Source organism: Mesoplodon mirus (assembly GCF_964341445.2).
Source record: "Mesoplodon mirus genome assembly, chromosome: 9".
NCBI lineage: Eukaryota > Metazoa > Chordata > Mammalia > Artiodactyla > Ziphiidae > Mesoplodon > Mesoplodon mirus.
This window is the reverse complement of record NC_138985.1, coordinates 29,877,723-29,903,999: the sequence shown is the minus strand read 5'-3', so window position 1 is coordinate 29,903,999 and position 26,277 is coordinate 29,877,723. Positions and strand designations below refer to the sequence as shown.

Genomic DNA, 26,277 nt, shown 5'->3' with positions numbered 1-26,277 from the left:
GTGCGCTGACCGTTGAGCTCAAGGCCCGACCTAGACCAGGGCCCAGGTGGCTCTCCCACAGTCAGGGTACCTCGGGAGGGCAGGTGGCCCCTCTATGGCTGTAATTAGGGTCGCCTTGGGGCACCCCACGCCATCCCCGCTACCCGCACTCAGCCTCTTCCCACGCGGGGGTCCGCCTCCCCTGCCCTTCAGATCACCGGGCCAACCCCACAGGTGAGGGGAGGTCACCCCATGCCTGGGAGCCAGGTCCTCTCCCCAAGGAGGGGCCCCCTCTCCCAAGAGGGGCTAGTACAGTCCCCGTCCTTGGATCACCACGTGATTGGCCCTTCTGGAACATGCTAGACTCCTTCGCCAGCCCGGGAAGGGCAGGCCACACGCATCTGAGTGCCTGTGGCTTAACCCAGAGTCAAGGTCCACAGGCCGTGTGAGCAGCTCTCCCCCAGAGAACCACCAGCCGGGGCCTGAGCCCAGACCTCACCACCCACAGGGAACACCTTGGAGAGTCATCCAACACTGCAGAAGGTCTACTCGCGCACTTACACAAAGGTGAGAATGCCAGCACCCACCTCGCCCTCGTGTTGAGGACAGAGAGACACATCAGATGCTTACAACCACCTGTCCTGCACCAGTCCACTGGGGTCAGCTATGATTATGACGGTGACTGTCAGTTTTATTTCAAGGACAGCATTAAAACGGCAGTTTTAGAGCATTTTGTTTTCAACACCCCTTCAAACCCCCCCTAAATAACTGAGGACCTCACAAAAGTTTTCATGTAAGCAGGTTACACCTATGGCTATTACCACATAAGAAGCTACAACTGAGAGATTTTTTTTAATGTATTAAAGCATTTAAAGTAACAATAGCAAATCCATTACATAATAACATAAGTAACACACTGTTTGAAAAATTATGACATTTCCCCAAACAAAAACAAATGAGAAGCAAGGCATCCTTCTCACTTTTGCAAGTCTCCAGTGTCTGTCTTGACAGGAGACAGCTGGATTCTCTGTCCTACCATTCATGACATCGTGTTTCCTGAGCTTGGGCACGTCCGTGACGGGGAGCAGCCTCACGCAGCCTGCCCGTGGATGAGACGGACCTCCCAGCCCCTGGGATGGACAGTCCCCCGGATGGTCCTGTACAGCCCAGAGCTCTGCCGACCCTACTCTGAGAACACATTCTACAGCTTGTATTTAATTCTGCTCTTTGGTTTCTTACAAATGAGCCACCTCCTGCAGGTTTTCTCCAATGCTGTGAGTTCACACAGTGCCCTGGGATGAGAATTCTCAGCCCTCACCACCCGCGGGTTCACACACAGCTCGCACTTTTTCTGCAGGACGCTGTCCACCGGGGCAGAGGGTCGGGGAGGAACAAGGGCCAGCGAGCCTGCTGCTCTCCTGAGAGACGGCCCAGGCCACTGAATGGCTGGGGGCCCAGCTCGCCCCAGCCCTGGGCCTCCCTCAGTGTAGGGCCTCCCTCAGTCGGTCAAAGGGGAGAAGACCCGTCACTTCCACCTGTCGGGTGGCCTCTGGGAAAACCCAGTGACCGGGTCTTCCCCATGCTAAGCCCCACAAGCTCCCCCTGTGGACAGGGAGCTGGCCTCAGGGAGGTCCAGGGTCCAGCCACTCATCCTTCAAGAGACCAGGGGCGGCCACTTAACCATTAGGACACCAGCCTCCTGGTCTGCAGAAGGGGCTTGTTTCCCAGCGTCCCACGGGCAGGCCGTGCCAGGGCTGACTTGTCCCGTGACAGAGTCTGGGAGCCCAGGGCCTGGTGGAGACGTCCACACCGCAGAGCCCCTGGGAGGCAGCCAGCCAGGCTTCTCCAGGCTAGCAGGCAGCCCGGGCTCTCTTCTGGTACCTCTAGAGTGTCCGTCCTCACCTGTCCCCACCGTCACTGCCAGGACACACCATGCAGGCCAGTGAGGGGCAGCTCCCCCCCATACATCCGTGTCCCATCTTCACACTCGGGCTGCCTTCACTAGACCCGAGCGCCCAGGATGAGATGAGGGTCCACTGCCAGGGGCGCGACTCTCCCCAGGCGCAGAGACCCTCAGTGGAAAGCTCATGATCCCTGACTCGTCCAGCCCCCTCCCAGCTGTCCATCTGGTGAGCCAGACCCCTCCCTCTGAGGAGCCCGCACAAGTGAGAGCACCTACCCCACGTCGGCAGCATTCTTGCAGAAGATTTCTAAGGTCACCAAGCCCTGCCTCTGGGGACCTCGAGGATGACAGGTGTCCCCACCCATCAGCATCTCCGTGGGATGCTGAGTGTGGGTGACTGCGGACATCCCTGCATCCCCCAGCTTGGCTCTGCAGAGATCCCAGCCACCTCCATGCCCCATAACCCCAGCCTTCTGTTCATCTCTTCGTGTCCCCGACACGCCTGACCCTGGGACTAGCCCTGCTCGGTACAAGGCCACTGAGCGGGCAGGTGTGCGTGCGCGCGCGCGCGTGTGTGTGTGTGTGTGTGTGTGTGTGTGTGAATGGGCCATAAATCCTACGGGCAGGTCGTAAGTGGCAGTTGTGCCATCAGATTTCAAGGGAAATCAGAGGCCGTGGGTGGGGCTGCCCCCCCAACAGCCACCCTATGAGCCGGACTGTCATATGTGACACAGAGACTCAAGAGTGGCCGCCACAGGAAAGGGAGTCTCTGTGGGGCTGGGTGGGATATCCGATGGCCGACCCCTCAGGACAGGAGGTGCTGAAGAACCCTTGTTCTTGTAAACTGTGCTGAAGGCAAGTGGTGCCCCTGGCGAGCCTCAGGAGCGACCCCTACTGCCCCGCATGGGTGCTCTCCAAGTCAGGACGGGGGCATCTAGCAAGTGACATCCAGGCCGCGGGCTCACAGGTAGATGAGGCCCACCGCATTCTGGGGAGAACTTCCTGAAGAGCAGCCATCCTCCGCTGGACCCGCCAACACACACAGGAGCATAGTTACAGCCCGTCAGCGACAAATGTGTCGCTGGCAACCATCCTGAGACAGTCCCTCCCGGGCTCAGGAAAGACTGGGGAAGTGAAATGCTCACCCGTCCCCTTGTTTTTTAATCTCAACTCTCCTGACTTTTGTTAACAAGCTTAAGAGACCAAAAAAACGATGTTTTCCATTGCTTTTGGTGTTTCAGATAACAACATCTTCACTGTAAATACGGAAAGCTAGCGCCTGGAGTTCCCCTGCAGGGAGCGTTTGTGACACCTGAACAGCTGTTTCCCAGCCAAAGCAAAGAAAGAAAACGGAGGAGGAGGGCCGGCGGGGCTTGCTTGGAAGGGACAGGAGTGACAGGACATGATGGGCAAGCACAGGGGCTGCCGGGGGATCCAGGCAGGAGAGTCTCCTTTGCTTCCCAGGTATGGTCTGCAGGCCCGCTGGTCAACTCTGAACCCGGCTGGCCCTGCCCGAGAGGACGGCAGAGACTCCCACACTCAAGGGCTCTGCGACCCTGCCGCCCAGCCCTGGACCCGGGAAGAAGCAGAGAATTCAGTGGGATCTCAGGAACAGCCACTGCCACTTCAGAACCGGAAGATGCCCAAACCCCTCTGAGGCCGGCTCTGAAACAGCGGGGTCCAGAGAGGACCCCACACTGCAGCTGGCTTCTGGGAAGGCTGGGGAGCTCCCAAGACCTGGTGGCACCCCTGGGGGAGGGGAGGTGCAGAGAGAGAGCTTGAAATGACCCAGTGACCGCACCTGATCCCCAGATGACAGTATCCAAAACCAAATGGCCAAGTCACGGTAACTTTGCACGGCGCTGGGCCGTCAGTGGGAAAACCAAATAAGAGAGTTTAGAAAATGTTCCTCTAGGTGGCTGGCTCAGTGTTTAACCTGCTGAGTCCCCACAAAGCTGAAAAGAAATGCACCAAAATACAAACCACGGCTATCGCTAGAAAGTAGGACACATAATCTTTTCAACTTCAGTTTTCATAGATCATTCCTGCAGTTCCTTTTACTGAGTCCCACACGCTGCACCCACCGCAACAAGGACCACGGATATAAGCGAAGGGAAGAGATGAGGACCCTGTGCTCCGAGGGCTTCCTGCCCACGGGGAGGGACCACACAGGAGCAACAGAGCTGGAACCCAAGAACGCACAGACGTCTGTCCTACAGCAGAGACCAGCCACACTGACTCACGACCAGAAGTCTCTCCAGCCTCAGCCACGCCCAAGAGACATCAACGGGCCCCACTGAGGCACACTCTCCAATAATAAATAGTCACAGGTACCCATCTGCTCCTGGTATCCAAAAGGAACAGTGGAAGAGCAACCCCAAACAGAGCACAGATGCCTAACTGCACAGGGCGCGGGGCGATGGTGGGGTGGGTCGGCCCTCTCTCCGCGTAGCTTGCCTCAGGGTCTGCACTGTGGGACACAGCCGTGCAAATATTTGATGTACTTAAAAAAGAAAAATTAAATTTAGAACAGCAATGCCTAAAAATAAAACCAAAATGAAATAACTGTGACCACGTTGGTAGCACAATTCACAGGTGGTTTCACAAGTGGTTTCACAAGAGACAGGAAAACACGTACTTGACTGTATATCTAGTGGGATGTAATTCAAGGGCAAGATAACGAGAGAAACCACTAAAGAAATCTTAGATTGTATTCAATGGTCTTATTGTGGGGAATAATATGGGTAACGCTATTTTGAATCAACTGTATATAAAAGGGTGAAGCAAAAAAATTCTATTACTGTCATTAGGGTTTCCAGCATCAAAGGAAAAGGGACACAAGTATAAGAATCACAGAAGTTAAGTGAATTGGAAAGATCAATATGAACTCAGAATTCATTCAGGAATTTTTCTTTTTCTAAGACATAGCTTCCATGTCTGGCTCCTGTAAAGTCCCAGGACCAGAGACCACCCAGATTACAGGCTGGAAAAACCATTTCCCCATGAAAGAAACTAGGGCTTCTGGAAAACGCCGCATCTGTGAGGCAGGACCACGCTCAGAGGGGATGGGCTGAGTCACGAGGAAGCAGGAAGCAACGGCACGGCTCACCCCTTTGGAGGGTTCCAGTCCTGAAACTTGATAAAGAAATGAAAAGAATCAAGCATCCACTGAGGATAACGAAAGAGCTGAGGACTAACTATTCTTCGTTTTTAAAGAACCACAAGCTAATAAATGCAGAGGAAACAACAGGATCAGAAAACTATCACTGTGTCAACCAGAGTGAACACTGATGGGCCAAGTTTTCGACGCAGCTGCTGTGACCCTCGGGTGCAATGTCATGGGAGACGGGTAACAACACGGGAACCTCAAACCCACACGCCCTGGAGGGAGGAGGCCAGCGGAGAGGGGTGCGCTGGGGACAGCACTGCGCTCCAGGGAAGGGTGGTCAACACAAATGAGCAAGCCCAGGATCCAAGGCAGGTAGAGAAGGTCCGCTGGCTCAGGAGAAGCACAGGACACACCCAGCCTTGGGGCTGAGCCGCCACAAAGGGCAGGAGCATTAACAAGGAAAAACCAAAACCAAGAAACACTTGGCATATCCACGGAATACGGTGTGTGTATTCATCCAGGTTTTTGTTTTCTGTATCCTATGAAGGTCTGACGTCTCGGGGGGCCTTGCTGGCAGGGAACGATGACCACCGCGCAGGGCTGGCTAATTCCTGCAGACAAACAATGGCTTGTTCCTATTACACCGGCAGATCAGAAGCCCCATCTCCTCTGCGGGCTCTCACACTGCGGCCACTGGCCCCACCCTAATTACCAGGGCAGGGACCAGACCGCAGGGAACACCGACAGCCCAGAGCCCTCACTATCCACACTGTCCAGCCCTGCATCTGCTTGTCCCCTCTTCCCGTGGAAGCGCCAATAAAGCCCCGCCCTGCTCTCCCAGCCCCCTCTGCCAACCTGGGCACCCAGTGGCGCCCTGTGACCTTGGATGGCCTGGTGTGTCCCCTCGTCTCGGGGACCATGAGCATCCTTCTATGGCATTAGCTTCTGCGTCATCACTGACACCTCCGTAACCCAACCCAAGGGTACAATCCAGACACGCGTCCACCTCATGTGAATCCTGACTGGAACCAACCAGCTCTGAAGAAGAGACGTGCCTGAGACGAGCAGGGTGACCAAGCCCAGAGCCAGACTCAGGAACCTGTGACTGCAGTCACTGCAATTGGGTGCGACAGGGGCCTTGAGGTGGTGCTGGCCGTAGGTGCTCAGTGGAAGAGCTACTCACCAAGGATGCAAGCGTGCCGTGCGGGGCTGGGCAGGACCTGTGGGGAGAGTGCAGACCAAACAAGACTGGCCAGACGTTAGTTACTGTCGAGGATGGGCTGTGGGTGCCTGGGGGGAGGGTGCTACGTTATTGTCTCTACCTTTGTGCTTGTGTGAATTTTCTAAAACCTTCAGGGCAGGGTTTACATCTGACTTATTCATGCTGCATTCCTATCACCTAAGACAATGCTGGCACACAGCAGGGACCGGGGAGCTGGTTTCTGAACCCAGTTATGAACACATGCCTCCCTGGTGATGCGTGGAAGAGCCACATCCTCCTCCTCTGCACGGCGCTGAAGGGGCCCATTCAGGCTACCCTGCCTCTCCCTCTACCGCGGCTCCCCACTCAGGCCTCAAGTGAGCCTTGCCCTCCACACCCCTCTCCTCCCTCTGCCTGGAGCACATCTCCCCACACAGGGGCCTGGGCCACCGTAGCTGCTGAACAAAGGTTTCCTCCCAGCAGACAGGGTGGTGAGTTTCTACGGGTGGCCTGATACAAATGACAGACTCCTTCAAATTCCAAACGTCTACTGGCTTTTCAAGAAACAATATCTAGGGCTTCCCTGGTGGCGCAGTGGTTGAGAGTCCGCCTGCCGATTCAGGGGACGCGGGTTCGTGCCCCGGTCCAGGAGGATCCCACATGCCGCGGAGCAGCTGGGCCCGTGAGCCATGGCCTCTGAGCCTGCGCGTCCGGAGCCTGTGCTCCGCAACGGGAGAGGCCACAACAGTGAGAGGCTCGCGTACCGAAAAATAAAAATAAAAAAAGAAACAATATCTCTTCCCTGCTAATCAAGGGATAATTAAAGAAATCCAGGTTCATCATCAAGGATGCAGAAAGTTCAGAAAATTAAAAATCATAACTCACAACTCAGCAATAACCACAGTTATTCTGGAATATTTCATTCCAGCCTTTTCTCTCTGGCACTCACGTAAGTGTGTGCACAGACATTGTGAAAATTGGGATTCTACTCTATACCTTATTTGATCACTTAAAATCGTTCCTTTGGGTCAGTTTTCCAAGCTGAGCTCTGGTGACAGCTCCACCGCCACACCCTCCAGGCTGTGCTCACGATGTCTGTTTACATCCTGACCACACTGTAGCAAACATCTCATTCAGCAAGTCCTGGTTTTGCAAAATTGGCTCAAGGTCTCCCCACCCGAGCTGTAAGTACCCTGGCTGTAAGTTCCCTGACTCTGTCTTTATGCTCCAGCACTCCTTGCCTGACAGCAGGTGCACAGGTGGCTTTGCTAAAGGAACACCGTCCAGCAGAGTCACAACTGACCCACGAGCATGTGTCAGGCCTGAACGCGGCCAACTCTGCGCAGCTACAGGACCAGGGTGTCAGAACAGGAAGGCTTGACCCTCTGAAATGATCCCAAGGACAGTCTCCCGAGGAGGAGGAGGGATGAGGGGGGACAGGAAGGATGGACCAGAACACACACCCGAGTAGCTCGGAATTGGGTAGGGAGCTCTGCCCTTGGACCAGCTTCCGTGGGTCCCTTTCAGAAACATCCAGAATAACACGAATAACTGAAAAATAATGTCCTCACTAACACAGGTCGTCAGAGTCATCTTTCAGGAATTGCACCCCCTACACTCTTGTCCAGGAGCCCCTCGGTGTCGGGTCCGCATGGGCCAGAAAGGCTCACGAAGCGTCCGAGTTCAGGGACAGTGCAGACTGGCCAAGTCCAAGGGCGGGCATCCCCAGGGAGAGCCCCTCAGCAGACTCTGAGCCTCCCGCACTTGTCCACGCTTGCTAACACCCATGACGCGTGTGGGTCGGCCTCCTGGCCCCAGGCACCACCGGCACTGTCCTAAATCCAATGCATCCCCATCCTGTGCCAGGCAACTGCCACCTCGGGACTGAGAACTGACAAGAGTGCGACAAGTTCTCTCTGGAAACAGTCCCTGAAGGATTCCTGGGGTCATGACCAGAGCTAAGGACTGTGTCCTCATCTGCCTGTCACCCCTGAGGAGGGGGCCACAACCAGCCCAGGTGGCCTTGCTGATAAGAAGACAACTAGGACTCGGGCTCGTCTCTGTAGCGGGCACACCAAGGACCCTCCACGCTGGCCCACACCTCCTGAACCAGCCAGAGGGACGTCTGCTTTGTCCGGCCAGTTCACTTTCCCACAGAGAAAACTGATCCACAGAAGGGCCCCGTCCCCAACAGGTGGTGGTGGAGCAGGGCTGAGCCCGGGACAGGTGCTTCTCCATAAACCCAAAGGGGGCAGCCAGTTGCCAAATACACACGGAGATCAGAGCAAACACAAATCTAAAATGGATCCAATAAATGGGGGGAAGGTCAAAAACATAGTGCCCATCTGTGGTCATCAGCCGTGGATCGGGGTAAATAAAACGTCAGCTCCTGTGGAGACTAAGACAAACAGACTCTGTGTTTGTTTAACTGCCCGGCAGATACCTTTGTAAAGAAGGATGGGTTTGGATCCCTGGGGTCACCACACCCTCCTCACCGGGCACTTGGACACAAAACAAGCACATATGAGAAAAACATGTCCAGGTGCTCATCAAAACAGGACACCAGCAGATTAGAATGAAAATATGTTTAAAACACATAACATCAATGCACAAAAGAACAGAGAAAAAAAGCAATAAATTAGAAGGGAATGAGGCCATTTTAATTTTGAGCTTCCTCACAGTCACCTCAACGAGAAGGAAAAAAGATCCGAGATGAAACTATAATGTCTGAGCTGGAAGCTGCACTGGTTGGTATGTGACAGGTTAGACGCTGAAGATGCAAAGATGAGTGAACCTGAAGGCGCAGCAGTAGAAACTGTCCAAAATGAAACAGAAAGAAAAAGAACCCCCAAAACAAAACAAGATCATCATCCTGACGTGGGTGAAACTGGTGTTCCTGAAGGAAGAGGAGGAGGGGCACAGAAAAGTATTTGTAAAACGGTGACTGAGGGTTTTTCCCCAAATATTATGAAAACTACAGATGCGAGAAGCTCAATAAACTGCAAGCACAAGACACCTGAAGAAAACCACAGCTAGGCACGTCAAAATCAAACTGCTGAAAACCAACAATGTAGAGAAAATCTTAAAAGCAGGCAGAGAAAAAAGACATTTCATACAGAGGAGCAAAGAGTTGACAGAAGACTTCTTGTTGAAAACAATACGAAAGATGACCCTAAGAGCAGCATCCTTAAAGTTCTGGGGGAAAGACCTTTGCACCTAGAAGTCTATACCCAGCAAAAAAGAAATTCAAAAATATAAAGACCAAATAAAGAGTTCTTTCAGAAATACAAAAGCTGAAAGGATTTGTCACCAGCAGGCCCACACTGCAAGAAACACTAGAGGAGGGCTTCCCTGGGGGCACAGTGGTTAAGAATCCACCTGCCAATGCAGGGGACATGGGTTTGAGCCCTGGTCCGGGAAGACTGCACATGCCGCAGAGCAACTAAGCCCGTGAACCACTACTACTGAGCCTGTGCTCTAGGGCCCACAAGCCACAACTACTGAGCCCGTGTGCTGCAACTACTGAGCCCAAGCGCCTAGAGCCCGTGCTCCACAACAAGAGAAGCCACCGCAATGAGAAGCCCATGCAGCGCAACCAAGAGTAGCCCCCACTCGCCACAATTAGAGAAAGCCCGTGCGCAGCAACAAAGACCCAACGCAGCCAAAAATAAATTTAAAAAAATAAATGTATTAAAAAAAAGAGAAAAAGAAACACTAGAGGAAATTAAACAGAAAAAAAGATAAAACGTGGAAATATGCCACACGTAGACCACACAAATGAATGAAGCCCATATTCTGGGCCATAAATTTAAGAGGATTCAAATTTTAAAAGTATGTTCTCCAACCACAGTAAAATTAAATTTGAAGTCAAAAACAGAAAGATCTTTGCAAACTCCCTCAGAAAACAAATGTCGTAATAATCCATGGATCTAAGAAAAATTAAAGGGAAAATTATAAAGTATTTTGAATTGAACACAAATAGAAACACAACATATCAGAAATTTGCTAAAGCAGAACTTCAGAGGAAGTTCACAGCATTAAACACTTATATCAGAAGAGGAAAAAAGATCTAAAACACAATGGTCTCTGCTTCTACCTTAAGAAACTACAAAAAGAAGAGCAAATGAAAACCAAAATAAGCAGAAGAAACAAAATAATTAAAAAATCATAAAGAAATTAATAAAATTGAAATCGAGATATATGAAACCAAAAGCAAATTCTTTTCAAAAAATTAATAAGATTGATAAATCTGTAGCCAGAATGATGAGACAAAAAGAAGACACAAATCACCAAAATCAAGAATGGGACAGGTGCCATTACCACACATTCTACAAATATTAAAAGGATAACAAGGAAATCGTGTGAACAACTTTATTCTAATAATTTTGACAACTTAGGTTAAATGGGCAGACTCCCTGAAAGATTAAAAAACACCAAGTTTATTCAAGAAAAAAAATAAATAACCCGACAAGCCGTACTGAAAGTAATTGAATTTGTAGTTAAAAATTTCCACAAAGAAAACTCCATGCACCAGTAAATTCTACCACGCATTTAAGAGAGAAATAATACCGATTCTACACAAACTTTTCCAGAAAATTGAACTGGAGGAAATACTCCCCAACTCTTCTATGAAATCAGCATTACCCTGATACCACATAAAAACAACATAAGAAAAGAAAGCCACAGACTAATATCCTTCAGGAGCATAGATGGAAAAAAAATCTAAACAAAAACTTAACACACATGTACACACACGTACACCTACATGTTCACATACGTATTACCTCATGTACACACATGCACACATATACATGTACACAGTTGCATGCATGTTCATGCACACTCATGTATATACAATGCACTCACATGTACACACACACTCACATACATTTATATACACATGCTCACTCACATGCGTACACATACACACACCTAACATATCTCTTACTCCAGTCAACCCACCATGAGGCTCCAGTGTGTGCAGCACCTGTTCTCTGGAGGGTGTGCACTTCCCTTGATAAAAGTATCTAATCCAACATCTCAGACACTAGTAAGTGTCCTGGTGAAAGAGCCTAGTAGTGAATAAAAGAGAAAATCTCTTACGTACCAACAAACTGGACAACCTAGAAGAAATGGATAAATTCCTAGAAATATACAATCTACCAAGATTCAATCATGAAAAAATATAAAATCTGAACAGACTGCATCAGTAATCAAAAACTCCCAATACAGGAAAGCCCTGGACCAGATGATTTCACCAGCGAATTCTACCAAACGTTCAAAGAAGAATTAATACCAATCCTTCTCAAACTCTCAAAAAAACAGAAGAGGAAGGAGCACCTCCAAATTCATTTTACAAGGCCAGCATTATCCTGCAAGGCTGGCACAAAAGAAGAAAATTATCCAATATCCTTGATGGACATAGATGCAAAAATCCTCAACAAAATATCAGCAAATCAAATTTAACAATACATTAAAAGGATCACACAGCGCGGTCAAGTGGGATTTATTCCAGGGATGCAAGGATGGTTCAACATACACAAATCAATCAATGTGATACAAATACATTAACAAAATAAAGAATAAAAATCATATAGTAATCTCAATAGATGCAAAAAAGGTACTTGATAAAACTCAACATCCTTTCATGATAAAAAGTCTAACAAAGTGGGTAGAGACGGAACATACCTCAACATAATAAAGGCCATGTATGACAAGCCCACAGCTAACATCATACTCACTGGTGAAAAGCTGAAAGCTTTTCCTCTAAGATCAGGAACAAGACAAGGATGCCCACTCTCACCACTTTTATTCAACATAGTGTTGAAGCCCTAGCCAGAACAGTTAGACAAGAAAAAGAAATAAAAGGCATCCAAATTGGAAAAGAGGTAAAACTGTCTCTATTTGCAAATGTCATAATATTATATACAGAAAACTCTAAAGACTGTATCAAAAAAACCGTTAGAACTAATAAATGATTTCGGTGAAGTTGCAGGATACAAAATCAATATACAGACATCTGTCACATTGCTATATACTAATAACGAACTAGTAGAAAGTAAAATTAAGAAAATAATCCCATTTACAACTGCATCAAAAAGAATGACATACCTAGGGATAAATTTAACAACAAAAAAAGGCAAATTGTAACAATTTGAGGAAACACATGGAACACTGAAACATTCTGAGGGAACGTGTGATGCCCCAGAAGGCCCAGTGGACACCCTGCCACATGCACCCTGGGTGCGGTGCCGACAGAAAGGGGCAGTGGATGTCACAGCTGGGACATGGGCCCGAGAGGTGCCCCCAGGGCCAGGGTGAGGGCACAGGCCTGGAACTCAAGGTGACACTCACACCTGCAGCTGATTTAAAACCGAAGAAACTGGCAAAGTGACAGATGGAGTTTGTATTCTAGGAAGGAAGAGCACAGGACAGGGAGCCCCCAGATCACACATTTCATCCTGAGAACGAAGACCTGGGTGTTCCCGGGGCACCATCTCCGCCCGCACTCTCCCACCCAGGGAGGCCCATCTCTCCAGCCCCTGGACGGGGTGGGCCCTGCGTCTGCTCCAGTAGAACACAGCACAGGTGGGGCCGGCCAGCGGACTGCCCACCTCTGGGAACGCTACACCCACAAAAGAAGAAAGTAATCACTGGGCTGCATAAAAACTAAAATCTCTGCCCTTTATACAACACTGTCAGCAAATGAACAAACAGGCCAAAGTGGGGAAGAAAATATTTGCAAATCAGGTATCTGACAAAGCACCAGTGGAAAATCCATAAAGACTTCCTAGGCCTTCCTGGCCGGCTGGGAAGCAGGTTATGTCCTGAGAGACCTGGAGCAGGGGGGTCTCCCAGGGACAGCAGAGGGGCAGGCGGCACTGCTCACCAGGAATCACTGACCAAACTTGGCCCTGATCCTTCGGGGACCACAATGCTGACCTCAAGCTGCTGGGAAGACAGAATCGGACGAGGAGGCAAAGAGCACAGGCCCTCCCGTCAGCAGCAGATGCTCAGAAAAGAGGCCCTGGTGGGCCAAGCGGGACCCTGGTCCAGAAGCTTCCTGGTGAGGGGGGAGGAAGCAGCAGGCCTGAGAAAGCTCCCAAGCAGCACTGTAAGAGCCCCCGGCCGCCAGTCACCCACCGCACCGGACAAAACTCGCATCCTGACCCAAAGGCAAAAGGTGCTGGAGGCCCTACAGCCAGCCCCATGCACGGGCACAGGCCACGCTCATGCCCTCCCTGCCTCTTCTATGCTCCCCTGAAACCACAGGCAGCCCTGTCCGCGGGAGGACGCCCGGGAGGCCTTCTCCCAGGAAGGCGAGGTGGCACGTGTTTGCACAGACCACAGCCTCGCTCCCGGGAGCAAGTCCAGTGGCCACGCAGGCAAAGGCTGCCAGGGCCTCGAGGACAGGCAGCTCCATGCCCAGCAAAACGACATTACAGGCAGTGTGACCTCTGCTCGCATTTCCTGCAAGGCAAGAGCAAAGGCCGGGACCTGGTGTTCTGTGTCCTGCCCAGAGGCCGGCCCGAGTCTGTGGCCCACGCGGTACCCTCCACCCAGCCCCCTACACACATCCAGCGTCCCTCAGGACTCCTGGCCACTGCAGAAGCCAGGCCCAGCCAGGGGTCCTCTCTTCACCCTGTTCATTGAGGGGACATTCACTCTTCCTTCCAAGAGCTTTAACTGTCAGCAAATGAACAAACAGGCCAAACAGAATCTGCCGACCCCTCCCTCCCTCCCTCTGTCCGTCTCATAACCACCCATTCAGGGGCCTCTGTGTCCACCTCGAGCGAGGCTGAAGGAGAAGGTGAACTTGTCCGTGTCCTTGTGTCTCCCGCCATGTCCTGGCAGGGCAGGGAAGGTGGGTGTCGGGGTCCCAGGCCTGCATGCTGCAAGCGAGGCTGTTAGCCTTGGCTTGACCTCTGCAGGCCTTAGATGTGACCTGTTCCAGGAAGAGTTCAAAACCCTGGCGCTCAGCCCGCAGCGAGCAAGGGGGCCGGGCATCCTGAGACGTCACCAACTGACCCCCAGCAGGCAAGTTTCAAGGACAGGCAGCGGGCCCGGAAAAGGGCAGCACAGGCCTGCTCCAAGGAGCCCTCCGCCAAGGCCAGCCCAAGCGACATCTGCCTCAGGACAGAAGATGGAGGGCGGCCTGTGCGCAAGACCACACAACTCGGCCGGCGCCGCGTGCTGCCCGGGCCCCTCACTGGGGGGCGCTGTCTGTGCAGGTGCAGCGTCGTCCTGTCTGCAAAGGCAGCGCGCAGGTCCCAGGGAAGGAACCAGCGAACAGGGAGGCTGAAACAACAGGTGAACCCCGCGTCCCAACCAGCCTAGGTCACGTCTCCAACACGGGGATCCACCTGGCACATCGTCACCCCAGGAGCAACTCAAGTTCACCTCTCCGGACAAAGGGAGAGGCTGCGCTTACCGTGGCCAGTTCGTCGAACTTGCCGAAGAGCTCGTTGAGGAGTTTCACCAGCTCCTGGGCCGTGCACTGCGATGCCAAGCCCGTGAAGCCCACGATGTCTGCGAAGAGGATGCTGCAAGACAAAGGGGTGCCAGCTGCCCTCCTCTGCCGACAGACGGGCAGGCTCCTGCCACTCAGACGGACGTTACCTTCGCATGTCACCTGAAACTAGAGCCCCCTGCTGATTCCTCAAGCAGCGGAAAAGGAAGGCTCTGCTCTTCTCATTTCACAGGTGAGAAGACTGAGGCTGGGAGAAGCCAGGGAAACTCTTTGGTCATAGAGGGAGGAAATGCTGGAGCCACTCAGGGCTCCTCCCAGGACACAGGGGAGCAGCAGTACCACCGCATGCTGTCTATATACTCGGTGTCCCCCAGACACAGGGGAATAGCTCAACGTCCACTAGGCCTGTCCCTTTTCCCAGGGTGGCCCTGTGACGGGGTCGTGGCTGGTGGCAGGTGAGCAGAATTGACGTGCTCTTAAGGAATGAGCAGCCCTCCTCCACACCTCCTACAGGTGATGCAGGCGACTGAGGCCCAGGCCCTGTCAGAGCCTCACGGGAGTCCTGTGCTGCGCGCAGGGTCGCCCCTCAGTCGGCTATGGGTGGGGAGGGGCAACCTCTCTTATATGCTGGGCATCCGTTTACTACAGTACCTGGGTCAGTCTAAACTACTCAGTGTCCACCCATAGCACACAGCCAGCGTCCTGGATGCTAGAAAGCCTTTAAAAGGCTTAAGTAATGAGGACCAAGGCAGGACAGAGAACTTGTAGGACAACGGAGAACCCCCCCGAGCTGTACGTTTGGGAGAGGCTGGGGTTCCCGACGAGTCCCCCAAGCACCCTGACCCTCCCACGTGTGAGGGACGAGGGAGATGGGGTCAGGGGCCTATCTCAGGACGAGGTGTTCCATGGAACCCACTTGGGAGAGGCCATGGGGCCTGATCACGGAGCTGCCGGACCAGAGCCAGGTGCCACTTCTGGACCTCTCACCCCAGGGGAAAGAGAGCCCCCCTCACTCTTGAAGACACTGCATGGCCAACTTTTGTCACCTGCAGCCAAAAGCACCCTCAGCTGTGAGACTTGGGAAATCACACACTTGGTACACTGGAGGCGTTTGCGAGACTTAAACATGCATCTCCAGTTTAAATGAAGAAAGTGATGTGGAACTGAAGTCGTTTGTTCTTTTTACACAATTGTGTTCATATCTTAAAATTCCTGATGCCAGATCTTAACTCAGTTCTGCATTTTCAATAATACCTCGTGCCAGAGAGTAGCAACCCACATCACAGGCAGGGGCCAGGAACCCACATCTCAGAGAGGCTTCTCCCTGATGAGGCCCTTGCCCCACCACGTCAACCATGCCCTGCCCCAGCTTGGAAAGATGCTGCGTTCACCCCATGACAAGCCTAACGTCCACAGTTGTAATCCTCTACCTGCAGGGCAGCTTTCCCCACTGAGCCTATGAGGGACTGAAGGATGCAGGCCCAGTCTATACACCCCACAGCACCGAGCACAGAGCAAGGGGGATACACACGTGTGTTATGAATGAGTGAATGAGTAAAAACTGGGTGTCTAGGTTACAGAAGTGTCACTGATACTGAGACGCTAAGCAAAGGGATTGCAAGAGTGGGCGGAGATAGACAACACCGATTTTTTTCCTCTCTGTTTTGTTATAAAATTCAGGCTTATTTACGTCTCTGAGGAGCCACTGTGTTTTCTTCCTTCTCTATAACTAGCCATGCATTCACAGGCCTTCCTCCATCCACTGGCTTCTCAGCCTCTGCCCGTTCACTTCGTTCCTCAAAAACTGACTGAGCATTGCTCACCCCCATGCTAGGAAAGCCCCCAGGGCTTGCCCTGCCTGTCCTCCTCCACTACGTGTGGGAAACGTCACCCCCGAAGCACCCAACATCCCCCATGCACACAGGCAAACATGCATGGAGGATCTCTTACACCCCGGGTCCCTGTCCTCAGGAGCTCAGCATCCGGGGAAGAAAGCTCACAAGTGGGAGGGACAGGGAAGCAATGATATGGGAAGCCTGGAATTCTGCAGGAAGGCACAGCACCCACTTCGCGGATGCAGCCAGGCTGGAGCAGTCCTCCCCAGGGACTATCCAGACAAACAAGGAAGGCAGGAAGGAAAGAGGGAGGTGAGAAGGAAGGAAGAAAGGGAGAGGGGATTGATTCAGAAGCACAAATAGCATGTGGAAACTAAGATGAGTGAGAAGCCATATAATGACTTATCAAAAGCTGAGAGAGGCAGACTGGCTGGAACTTGAGTACAAGCCGTAAGCAGTGGAGCACAAGTCTCCAGGATGAGAGGGGGTCCTTCAAACCACCACCTCCTGCCTGAGTGACACTTTTGTAAAGTATCGATATGATTCCCAGACAGGCAACACTGTTATCTATTCTAGGTACTTTAAAAGGGAAAGCATGGTTTAATACAATTAATTGCTTTTTAACAGAATCTTTAAAAACAAACAAGCAAACCTCAGAGTGTCCAGGGAAAGTTGATTCACTCCAAGGGCTCAGTTTCCTCACCTGTAAAATGGGAATAACAATCCCTACCTCCTGGAGCTGCCATGAGATGAACAGAGTGAGAAGAACGCCTACCCCAGAGCCTGGCACCAACTAGAACAATGCTCAGTTATTAACCTGATGCAGGCAAATTCCCAGTCCAATGGCCACTGCCCAAACCTGGCTTAGGAACAGAGTTCCCACCCTTTCTAGCCAACACAGGAAATAGAAGGTGAAGAAATGAGAAAATGGGAAAGGGCAGCTGTGAAATGCATCACTCGAGAAGCCAACACACACCCCTTGTCGGAGCTGCTTCCCTGCTGGGCAAGTGTTCCCCTGGGCTCCTAACCCACACCTGCTCCCTCCTTCCCTTAAACTAGGGACCCCTGCCCACCTCCTCCACGCCCCCATCTCCATCCCCTCCCACCTCCATCCCCTCTCACCTCCATCTCCCCCATCTCCATCCCCCCACCTCCATCCCCCCCACCTCCATCCCCTTCCACCTCCATCCCCCCATCTCCATCCCCTCCCACCTCCATCCCCTCTCACCTCCATCCCCTCCCACCTCCATCCCCTCCCACCTCCATCCCCTCCCACCTCCATCCCCCCACCTCCATCCCCCCCACCTCCATCCCCCCCATTTCCATCCCCCCACCTCCATCCCCTCCCACCTCCATCCCCCCACCTCCATCCCCTCCCACCTCCATCCCCCCACCTCCATCCCCTTCCACCTCCATCCCCCCCATTTCCATCCCCCCACCTCCATCCCCCCACCTCCATCCCCTTCCACCTCCATCCCCCCATTTCCATCCCCTCCCACCTCCATCCCCTCCCACCTCCATCCCCCCACCTCCATCCCCCCACCTCCATCCCCCCAACCTCTGCTCCCTAGGCCCATCACAGGGCCAGGCCAGGGCCAGCCCTACCTCACGTTGTCATGCCGCTGGATGTAGATCTTGTGGAAAATCCTCTCAGGGGGCTTCAGGAAGTCCTCCTTCATCTCCATGGCAACGTTCCGGGGCAGGAGGCTCATGAGCAGCCGCTCCTGGACAGAAGAGACAGGCCCACGTGATACGGCAGCTCCACCCCCATGATTCCTTGACACACCCACCCCAGTGACCTTGGTGCCGAGAAGCTGCCCTCCACAAGGGGCCTCGGACCCTCCTCACACTTGACCGGCACGTGGTCCAGTCCCACGGACCCTCCCAGCCCCAGAGTCTCAGTGGGTCGTGAGCAGGCCTGGACTGTCACTGCACAGGTAACCTGCTCCCAGAGCACTGGGCAGGCACCAGCATCGCCTCCAGAACACCCGGCCCACCGTGCGCCCCAGCTTCAGTGAGCAGCGGGTCACAGGGTGGGAGTGTCGCTGCCGCAGAGCAGACCTGTCCAACGCGGCCCCAACAGGGACCTCGAGGTGGGCTACGAAAGCACTTGTGCCCCAACAGACAGGGGCCCATGTTCACACAGAGATGAGTGGCTTTGGACACAGTGTGGCATTTCCTCCCGGTCTTGTCTTCTGATTTCCCCCTGATCTGCGGGAGACAGACATTTTCCTCTCCACCCCCTCCACCGTCCCCACCAGAGGATGGAGCAAATGCCTGGGCTTATCCACAGGAAGCCGTGCCACCCTGGGGACGCTGTCGCCCTTTCGGGACCTCGGTTTCCTCCTCTGACCTCCACCCCTCCTCCTCTTGGTGGATCCGCCCCCGGCCTCAGACCCACTGGCCACACTGTATCTGAGAAACCGTGTTCTAGATGCTTGGAGCGAGGCCCCCCTCCTCCCTCAATCCCTTTCACAGCCCCTCCCTCCCACTCTGCTTCAGAAAGAAAACAAAAGAAAGGAATTAAGATCCTGCTTGGAATCAGGTAGGACATCCTACTTACAAGGGTGAACATGGGGGGGGGGGCCAGGGAGGGGGCACAAGAAGCCCCTCCCTCCCTCCAGCAGCCCCCAGGCTGGGCCCACAGCCCCTCGGCCTCGGCCTGTCCGATCAGTGGAGGAGGCTCCGACGGGGCCACATGGATGCCTGGCATCTCCCACCCGGAGCAGGGTCTGGGTGCAGCCACCAGGCCCTGAGACCCTCCTAGACCGCAGGTCCACCCTGCAGTGTGAGGCCACATCCCTGACTGGGAGCAGACGCTCCTCTGCGTGACATCCTCTGAAGGACAATCAGAGCAGCGGTAGGGACAACAGCCACAGACCCTAAAAGCCCAGCCCACCTCCTGGGCTGGGGTGTGGTTGTCAGGGCTTCACCACCTTGGCTCCAGGTGACAAATTTATTTTAAGATGGGAGAATGTATCTGATGCACTGGAAGAGTCTCCCCAGGTGACGCATCCCCACATACACTTCTGAGGAAGGAGGCCAGGCCCAGGCCCGCCAGATGCCAGGTGGAGCGGAGCGTGTTTGCCCAGGCAAGCCAGGTTGTGGCCGGGGCCCTGGGTCCTGAGCGAGGCCCATGTCTATGCTGGGGGCCCCACCCACTGTGGTCCCCACGCGGCTCCAGGCCGGACAGACCTCCACACTCAGGAGGGACATCGCAAGAGCACAACTGTCCATGGCCACACAGGGAGAGGACCCTCTGAGACAGAAGTGCCAGTCCAAGTGTGTGTTCGGGGACAGCCTCAGGGACAGAAAGCCCCACTGCCCAGGGCACGGGAGCTGGTGTGTGACCTGAGCCTGCATGGGAGGACGTCGGCCATTCCTTAGCAGAAGGGCCTCTGGGGACAAGCTCGAGCACGGCCCATGGAGAGAAGCCTCTGCAGGTGGCCGGCTGTCCTGAGGTGGAGCGAACTCGGCAGGGGGCTCACTCAGGCCACCATCAAAGGACCACCTGGAAGCTTCCAGAGACTGTCACCGCCCTGAGATGCAAGGTGGGAAAACAAAAGCAGCTGGACGACAGGGCAGGCCGCCCAGGAAGGGCCCTGGGAACACACAGGGCAGCTGTGCCCTCTCCCGCAGTCCCAGTGTTGTGGGCGTCTACAACCCTGGGCCCCTGCACCCCAGAGCCCTGCACAGAGGTGTCGGGGAAAAGGTGGGTCCCAGGGCCTGCAGGACAGCTGCCCGGCCTCACACCCCGGCTCTGCCTCTCGGAGCGGTTAGTCAAGCCCTGTCACAATCCCATCCCGTCTGTCAGGGCGAAAATCACACCAACTTCCTCAGCAGGGTGTTCTAAGGGGACGAACATCTCAGGTACTCGGTACCACGCCTCTCAGCACCTCCGGTGACAGCTCTTCATGGCTTCGTTCTCTTGTCTCTTGCATCTTTGAAATCTGTCACCTGCACCTGGAAAACCAGTCAGGTGCTGCCCAAGCCAAATCAAACAAGCAAAACTGTGCTTCCCCGGCGCCCGTCTCACTCCTTCCTGCACCATCGGTGATCTGCAGATGCCCGTCTCACAGCCTCGGAACCGACCGCTCTCCCTGAGCGAGCCACAGCCTCCCCCCGGGGGCCCCTGCTGAAGGGAGCCCGCCCCACTCTTGGTCTCTACATCACCTCGGCTGCCCGGCACCATCTAGAGTTAGAAGAGGGAAACTGAGGCAGCCACCAGGAGGGAAGGAAGGACTGAAAAGGCAGAGGGACACTGACCGGCCCCAGACTCAAGAGGTGATGAGGAGGCAGGTGCCAACCCCAGAGGACAGAGGAGAAGGCTGCCGGTGGCCCAGGTGTGCACACCCAGCACAGCAAGGGGTGCCGGACAGATGGGACCCAGATCCCCAGATCCCTTCTCCACCACCAGCACCACAATCTAGCCCCTTATTCTCACTGGGGGACTTGGAGACCTGGAATGAAGACTACACTGCCCAGCTTCCTGTGCAGCTAGATGTGGCCAAGGAGATAGGAGTTGAAGGGTCATGTGGAAGCTTCTGGAATATTCCCTAAAGACAGCTTGTTCTTCCCTCTTCTCTGCTGCTGCTGGGGATACAGTCGTAATGGCTGGATCTATACCAACCATCGTTATTCAGGAGGATGAAGGCCACACACCAGCAATGGCAGACCATTTAACTAGATGGAGACTGGGTTGTGAGGGCTGCATGGATCAGATCTGCCACATCAGCCATAAAGTGCCTGCCCTGGAATACGTATGTAAGAGAAAAGAGTTATCTCACTTGGATAAGCCACTGTCAGATGAAGTTCCTAACTGCAGGTTATGTTTCTGTCCAAGGGCTGAGCATTAACTCCATCCACAAGATTAGCGATAGCGCCTAAAGCCAACACACATTAATAATCAAGACCAGAGAGAAGTACACAGCCTCTCCCACAGGGAGCGAAGCAGTCATGTGAAAAGATCCAGCACCCATCCCTGATTAAAAACAAAAACAAAAAACCCTGCAAACAACCTAAGACAAAGTAGCTCACTGACACCATAAAGATAAGACCTGAAATCCACATCCAATTCCAAACACAGCCCTAAAGCCTCAGGCAGCAATGAAACATTCATTACATTAGGAGCAGACAGCTACGTTAATGAGTTCTAACCAGTGAAATAAGATACAAAGCCAGAAATCAAAGGGACAAATTTATGAATATGGACCATATAAAACATCCCAGTGTCCTATGATGGCTATATAAAAACCTCAGTGTTTTTCCTGATAATCAAAATGGGACTTAAACGTATTATCTTTAATAAACATTAGATATTTATTTATTTATTTATTTATTTATTTATTTATTTATTTATTGCGGTACGCGGGCCTCTCACTCTTGTGGCCTCTCCCGTCGCAGTGCACAGGCTCTGGACGCGCAGGCTCAGTGGCCATGGCTCACGGGCCCAGCCGCTCCGCGGCATGTGGGATCTTCCCGGACCGGGGCACGAACCCGTGTCCCCTGCATCGGCAGGTGGACTCTCAACCACTGCGCCACCAGGGAAGCCCCCAATAAACATTAGATATTTAAACAACAATTGTGAGGACTCTGCTTTCGGAAAGGTGGAGATGTACTTTTCCCTGTTCCCCCCACTAAATACATCAAAAGTCCGGGACATTACATATAAAACAGTCATCCAAGGCTCTGAAAGCAGAGAGGAGGTGGCAGAAACCTCAGGACCAGGGATGGCATGGAGATAAGTCCTTGTACTTTCTTTTTGCCTCACATAACCCAGACTGAGTGCTAGAGGTGTGGGTGGCCCAGGGATGCCGACAGGCATGGCAGTAAGCTCCAACAGAAGTCAGCTCTCTCTAATCAATGGATCAGGATAGGGGCAGCCTTGTGAGAAAACTGCTATACAATAATGGTCCCACTCCAGGCACACCTCCAAAAAAATCTGCAAACCTCCACCCTCCCCAGGCTGTGAGGAAGCACCAACCCCAGGCTGGGGTGTCAGAGACGCCATGCAGGGACACCTGCCTTTGGTCTCCCCCATCTGGTAACACACGGCACACCTCCCACACTGTTGCACATAGTCAGTGAAGACCAAGGGCTTTCCTGCTCCTCCTTCCAAGTCAGAAGCCAGAACTCTCTCCTGCACAGCAGTAAGGAGGTATCCCCACCCCCATGAACCCCAACAGAGGCCCAGTGTGGAGCCTGGACTTACACTCCCACTAGGAAGTACCGGCGTGGTGGTCCCCACTTTCCCCTGCCAAGTGAAGTCACAGAAAACCAGCCAAAAAAAAAAAAAGTTCAAAGAAGACAGAGTCTCATACGTAATACCCCAATCGTCCAAGTTCCAATCAGAAATCACTCATCATACAAAGAACCAGAACAATCTCAACGAATGAAGATAATCAACAGACACTGACACCAAACGACAGATAATCAGAATAACTACCAAGATTTTAAAGCAGTCATCCTAAGAATGACTCAATGAACAACTACAAACATGTTTGAAAAAGTGAAAAAACAGAAGCTCTCAGCAAAGAAATAGAAGATACAAAAAAAGAATCAAATGGAAATTTTAGAACAGGAAAAAAGTCTGAAATAAAAAGCTCAACAGATGGGAACAGCGTCAGAATGGGGAGGACAGGGGAAAGCTCAGTGAACTTGAAGACAAAACAATAGAAATTAACCAAACTGAACAACAGAGAAAACAGACTGGAAAAATAATAGAAGAGAAGAAACAACCCAGACATCCATCAACGGATGAATGGATAAACAGCGTGGTCCATCCACACAGTGGAATACTATTCAGCTATAACAGGAATGAAGCACTGACCCATGCTACAACATGGATGCACCCTGAGAACAGTATGCAAAGTGAAAGAAGCCAGACACAAAAGACCACATACTGTGTGATTCCATTTATTGCTACATGAAATGTCCTGAGCAGGCAAACCCACAGAGACAGAACATAGATTAGTGATGTCTAGGTCTGGGAAGACTGGATGGGGAGTGACTACGAATGGGTACAGGTTTCTTTTTGGGGCGATGAAAATATTCAAAAATTAGATTATTGTGATGGTTACACACTCAAAATATCAAAAAAACCATTTAGTTGTTTTGAACTTTAAATTGAACTTAAAAGTACTGATACATAAACTATAGATCAATAGGCTTTTAAATTAAAAATAAATAACAACTATAGTGATTTCAAAAGATGCTGTGAATGAGTCAGACCTCTTTAAAAATCCATCCTATATCACTGAAAAGGAAATTTGCTTCCTCTTGATAAATTTCCTCACAATGGGAAATCAAAATTGTCCCATTTACTTTGTTAGGATGACGACTGAATATGTGCTTTGTAAACAGCTGTAATTTTAGAATTACGACTTAATAATGGCATTTGAGGAATATCAGGGCCTTTGGAGCAGTGGCCTCTGCAGTCAGGGCAAGGACGCTAATCTCAAGGGTAGAACCTTGCAAGCCCAGGCTCCCTGGCTGGGCTATGGGGAACAGCAGGAAAGGAGGCCCCCAAGGAGCTAAGGGGTGACTTTCAGAGGCCTCTCACCCCCTTCCCTATGATCACCAGCTCTGACAGGCTCAGACCTAAGGGTTAGACCCCGGTGGGGAGCTGTGATCACCTAAGGCTCCCAGGTGGTCCCTGTCCCCCAGTGGAGCAGCCCTTCCAGCTCTATCCCAACTCTCACCAAGCTGAAGGAAGACAGAGCTGCAGCTTACCAACCTGCCAGCCCTGACTGGAAAATAATACCTGTGCACCCCACCCCCATTCGCTATATGAATGCCACCTACTGCTCCCCATCTCCAAGCCCCTACCTGGCAAACTCCTACACATCCTTCAAAGCCCCAACCAAATACTCTCCCAATGCACGTCCCACCACCCCTGCACATAGCATGCCCCTCGGACACGCCCATCCTCCAGTTGGGCCTCCCCACAGGGGCCAACTGCTGCTCTCTGTCTCCCACCCAGTTACAGCACATCTTGCTGAGACCAGGTTCCCTCCATCCCAGGGTCTCCAGAGCCGTGGGCCAAGCATTCAGATGTGCAGAGTCATGAATGACCACCCTCACAGGAATTCCAGCTGGGCCTCTCCCAACCCACTCAGGCAGCAAGAGGCAAAGGGCCTCGGGGCTGACACCACTCATGAACGCAAGACTGGGGACACAGGGGCTGCTCCCTTGCATGTCAGTCTGACCTGCATAACTGAGATTCTGGAATCCTAGCTCCATCCTCCAGAATCATGAGCAAGGTTATCCTGTACTCAAGAGGAGTTTCTGTCCTATGGATGATCAGCTTGGAAAGGTGTTTCCCTTCGAAGTTTGTAGGACTCAGCTGTCAAACCACTGGGGCCTGGTGATGATTTTTTGGCAAACTTTTCATTACTGAGTCAATCGTCTTAATGATCATAGGATGTTTCAGGCTTTCTTTTTCTTCTAGAATCAGTTTTAGGAACTAACACCATTCTGGGAATTTGTCCATTTTGTCTCAGTTTACAAATATTCTGGCAAAAAAAAAAAAAAAAACCTCTTAGTATTTCCCTCTCATCTATTTTTAACCTGGCTTTATCCCTAGGGCGTGTGCTTTCCCATCCCGAATCATCTTGTATCTGCTCTTTTTTCTTGGTCAGTCTCTCTGAAGTTTTTCTATGTCAAAGAACCAATTTTGGACTCTTTTGTCTGAAACTGAAAGAGTCCTGTTAAAAGACCCCCTCACAGCCCTTTGGAATATTTTAATCCAGATATCAATCAACCCAAAACATCTGTGTGAGCCTTTTTTTGTGGCTTAAGAGACACGAGGATGTAAAGGGAGAAAGCGGGCCACAGCCGGTTTGGGGGGGATTCTGGGCTTTGGCCTCTCCTCCCCTTACTCTGCCGCCAACGGCTTTGTCACTTGCCTTACTGGCCTTCCCACATCATTTAAATTCTCCAAGCCAGCCCCAGTTCTCGGATTTACAAAACGGAACGAAGTTTTTACATGCTTAACTGCAACACAGGGGCCTGAAATGAGTTTGAAAGATCTAAGAACCCGGAGGAGAGAACACCTTCCGATCAAGCACGCTCCTCTCTTCTGCCACAACCCCGCGGGACACGACAGAGTCCGGCAGCCCTGCGTGGGGGCCACTGTCTGTTCTGATTTGGTGGGAGGAGGGGTCACTGACAACTCAGGTAGCTTTTTCAAAATATAGCAGAGAACCTTCTAGAAGTAGAGTGCATCCAATGAAGGAGACAGGCCCCCTGCCCATCCTCTCCTGCCCCTCTGGTTCTGCGGGCTGTCCTGGGGAGGACAGAACACTTCTAATATTCCCACTTGTGGAAACGCTGGAGGAGGCCTTGCTCTTGGACACTGGTCTGGGGAGACCATGCCCGTCCGCGTCTGCAGGGAGCAGGGCAGGAGATAAAGAAACACTCAGATTTTGTAGCCAAAGCAGTTGGACTTTCTTTTAAAATAGCAACGGCAGGGCTATTAGTTCTAAACCATATAGGAGGGGAGGAGATGCTCCAAATTTCTGGCGCAATTATCACTGTCTTCTCAGTGTTGCTGCAACAATCAGTGATTACAGGCACGGAATGCCCACGGGTCCTTCCCGGCTGCAGGCGGGTGAGAGGTAAGAGCTCACAGTGGCATCCTTACCTAAGACAGTCAGAGACTCTTCCCAAGGTTTGAGGTGAAGGGCACCCTAAAATCTACGTAACTGAATCACTTTGCTGTACACCTGAAACTAACACAGTATTGTAAACCAACTATACTTCAATAAAAAAAAGAAGCAA

The 26,277-nt window shown here is 52.2% G+C and overlaps 1 protein-coding gene across 4 annotated transcripts in view; it reads right to left on the bottom strand.

Moving 5' to 3' along the window:
* The window catches only part of ADCY1 (adenylate cyclase 1), a gene marked incomplete at its 5' end in the record, with an annotated part of 122,103 nt that overhangs the window by 65,833 nt on the left and 29,993 nt on the right, over positions 1-26,277 (bottom strand). For all 4 annotated transcript variants that reach the window (XM_082632857.1, XM_082632859.1, XM_082632858.1 and 1 more), the window contains 2 exons: positions 14,624-14,735; positions 18,103-18,221. In XM_082632857.1, the coding sequence (XP_082488983.1) occupies positions 14,624-14,735; positions 18,103-18,221 (231 nt within the window). The remainder of the gene's footprint in view (positions 1-14,623; positions 14,736-18,102; positions 18,222-26,277) is intronic.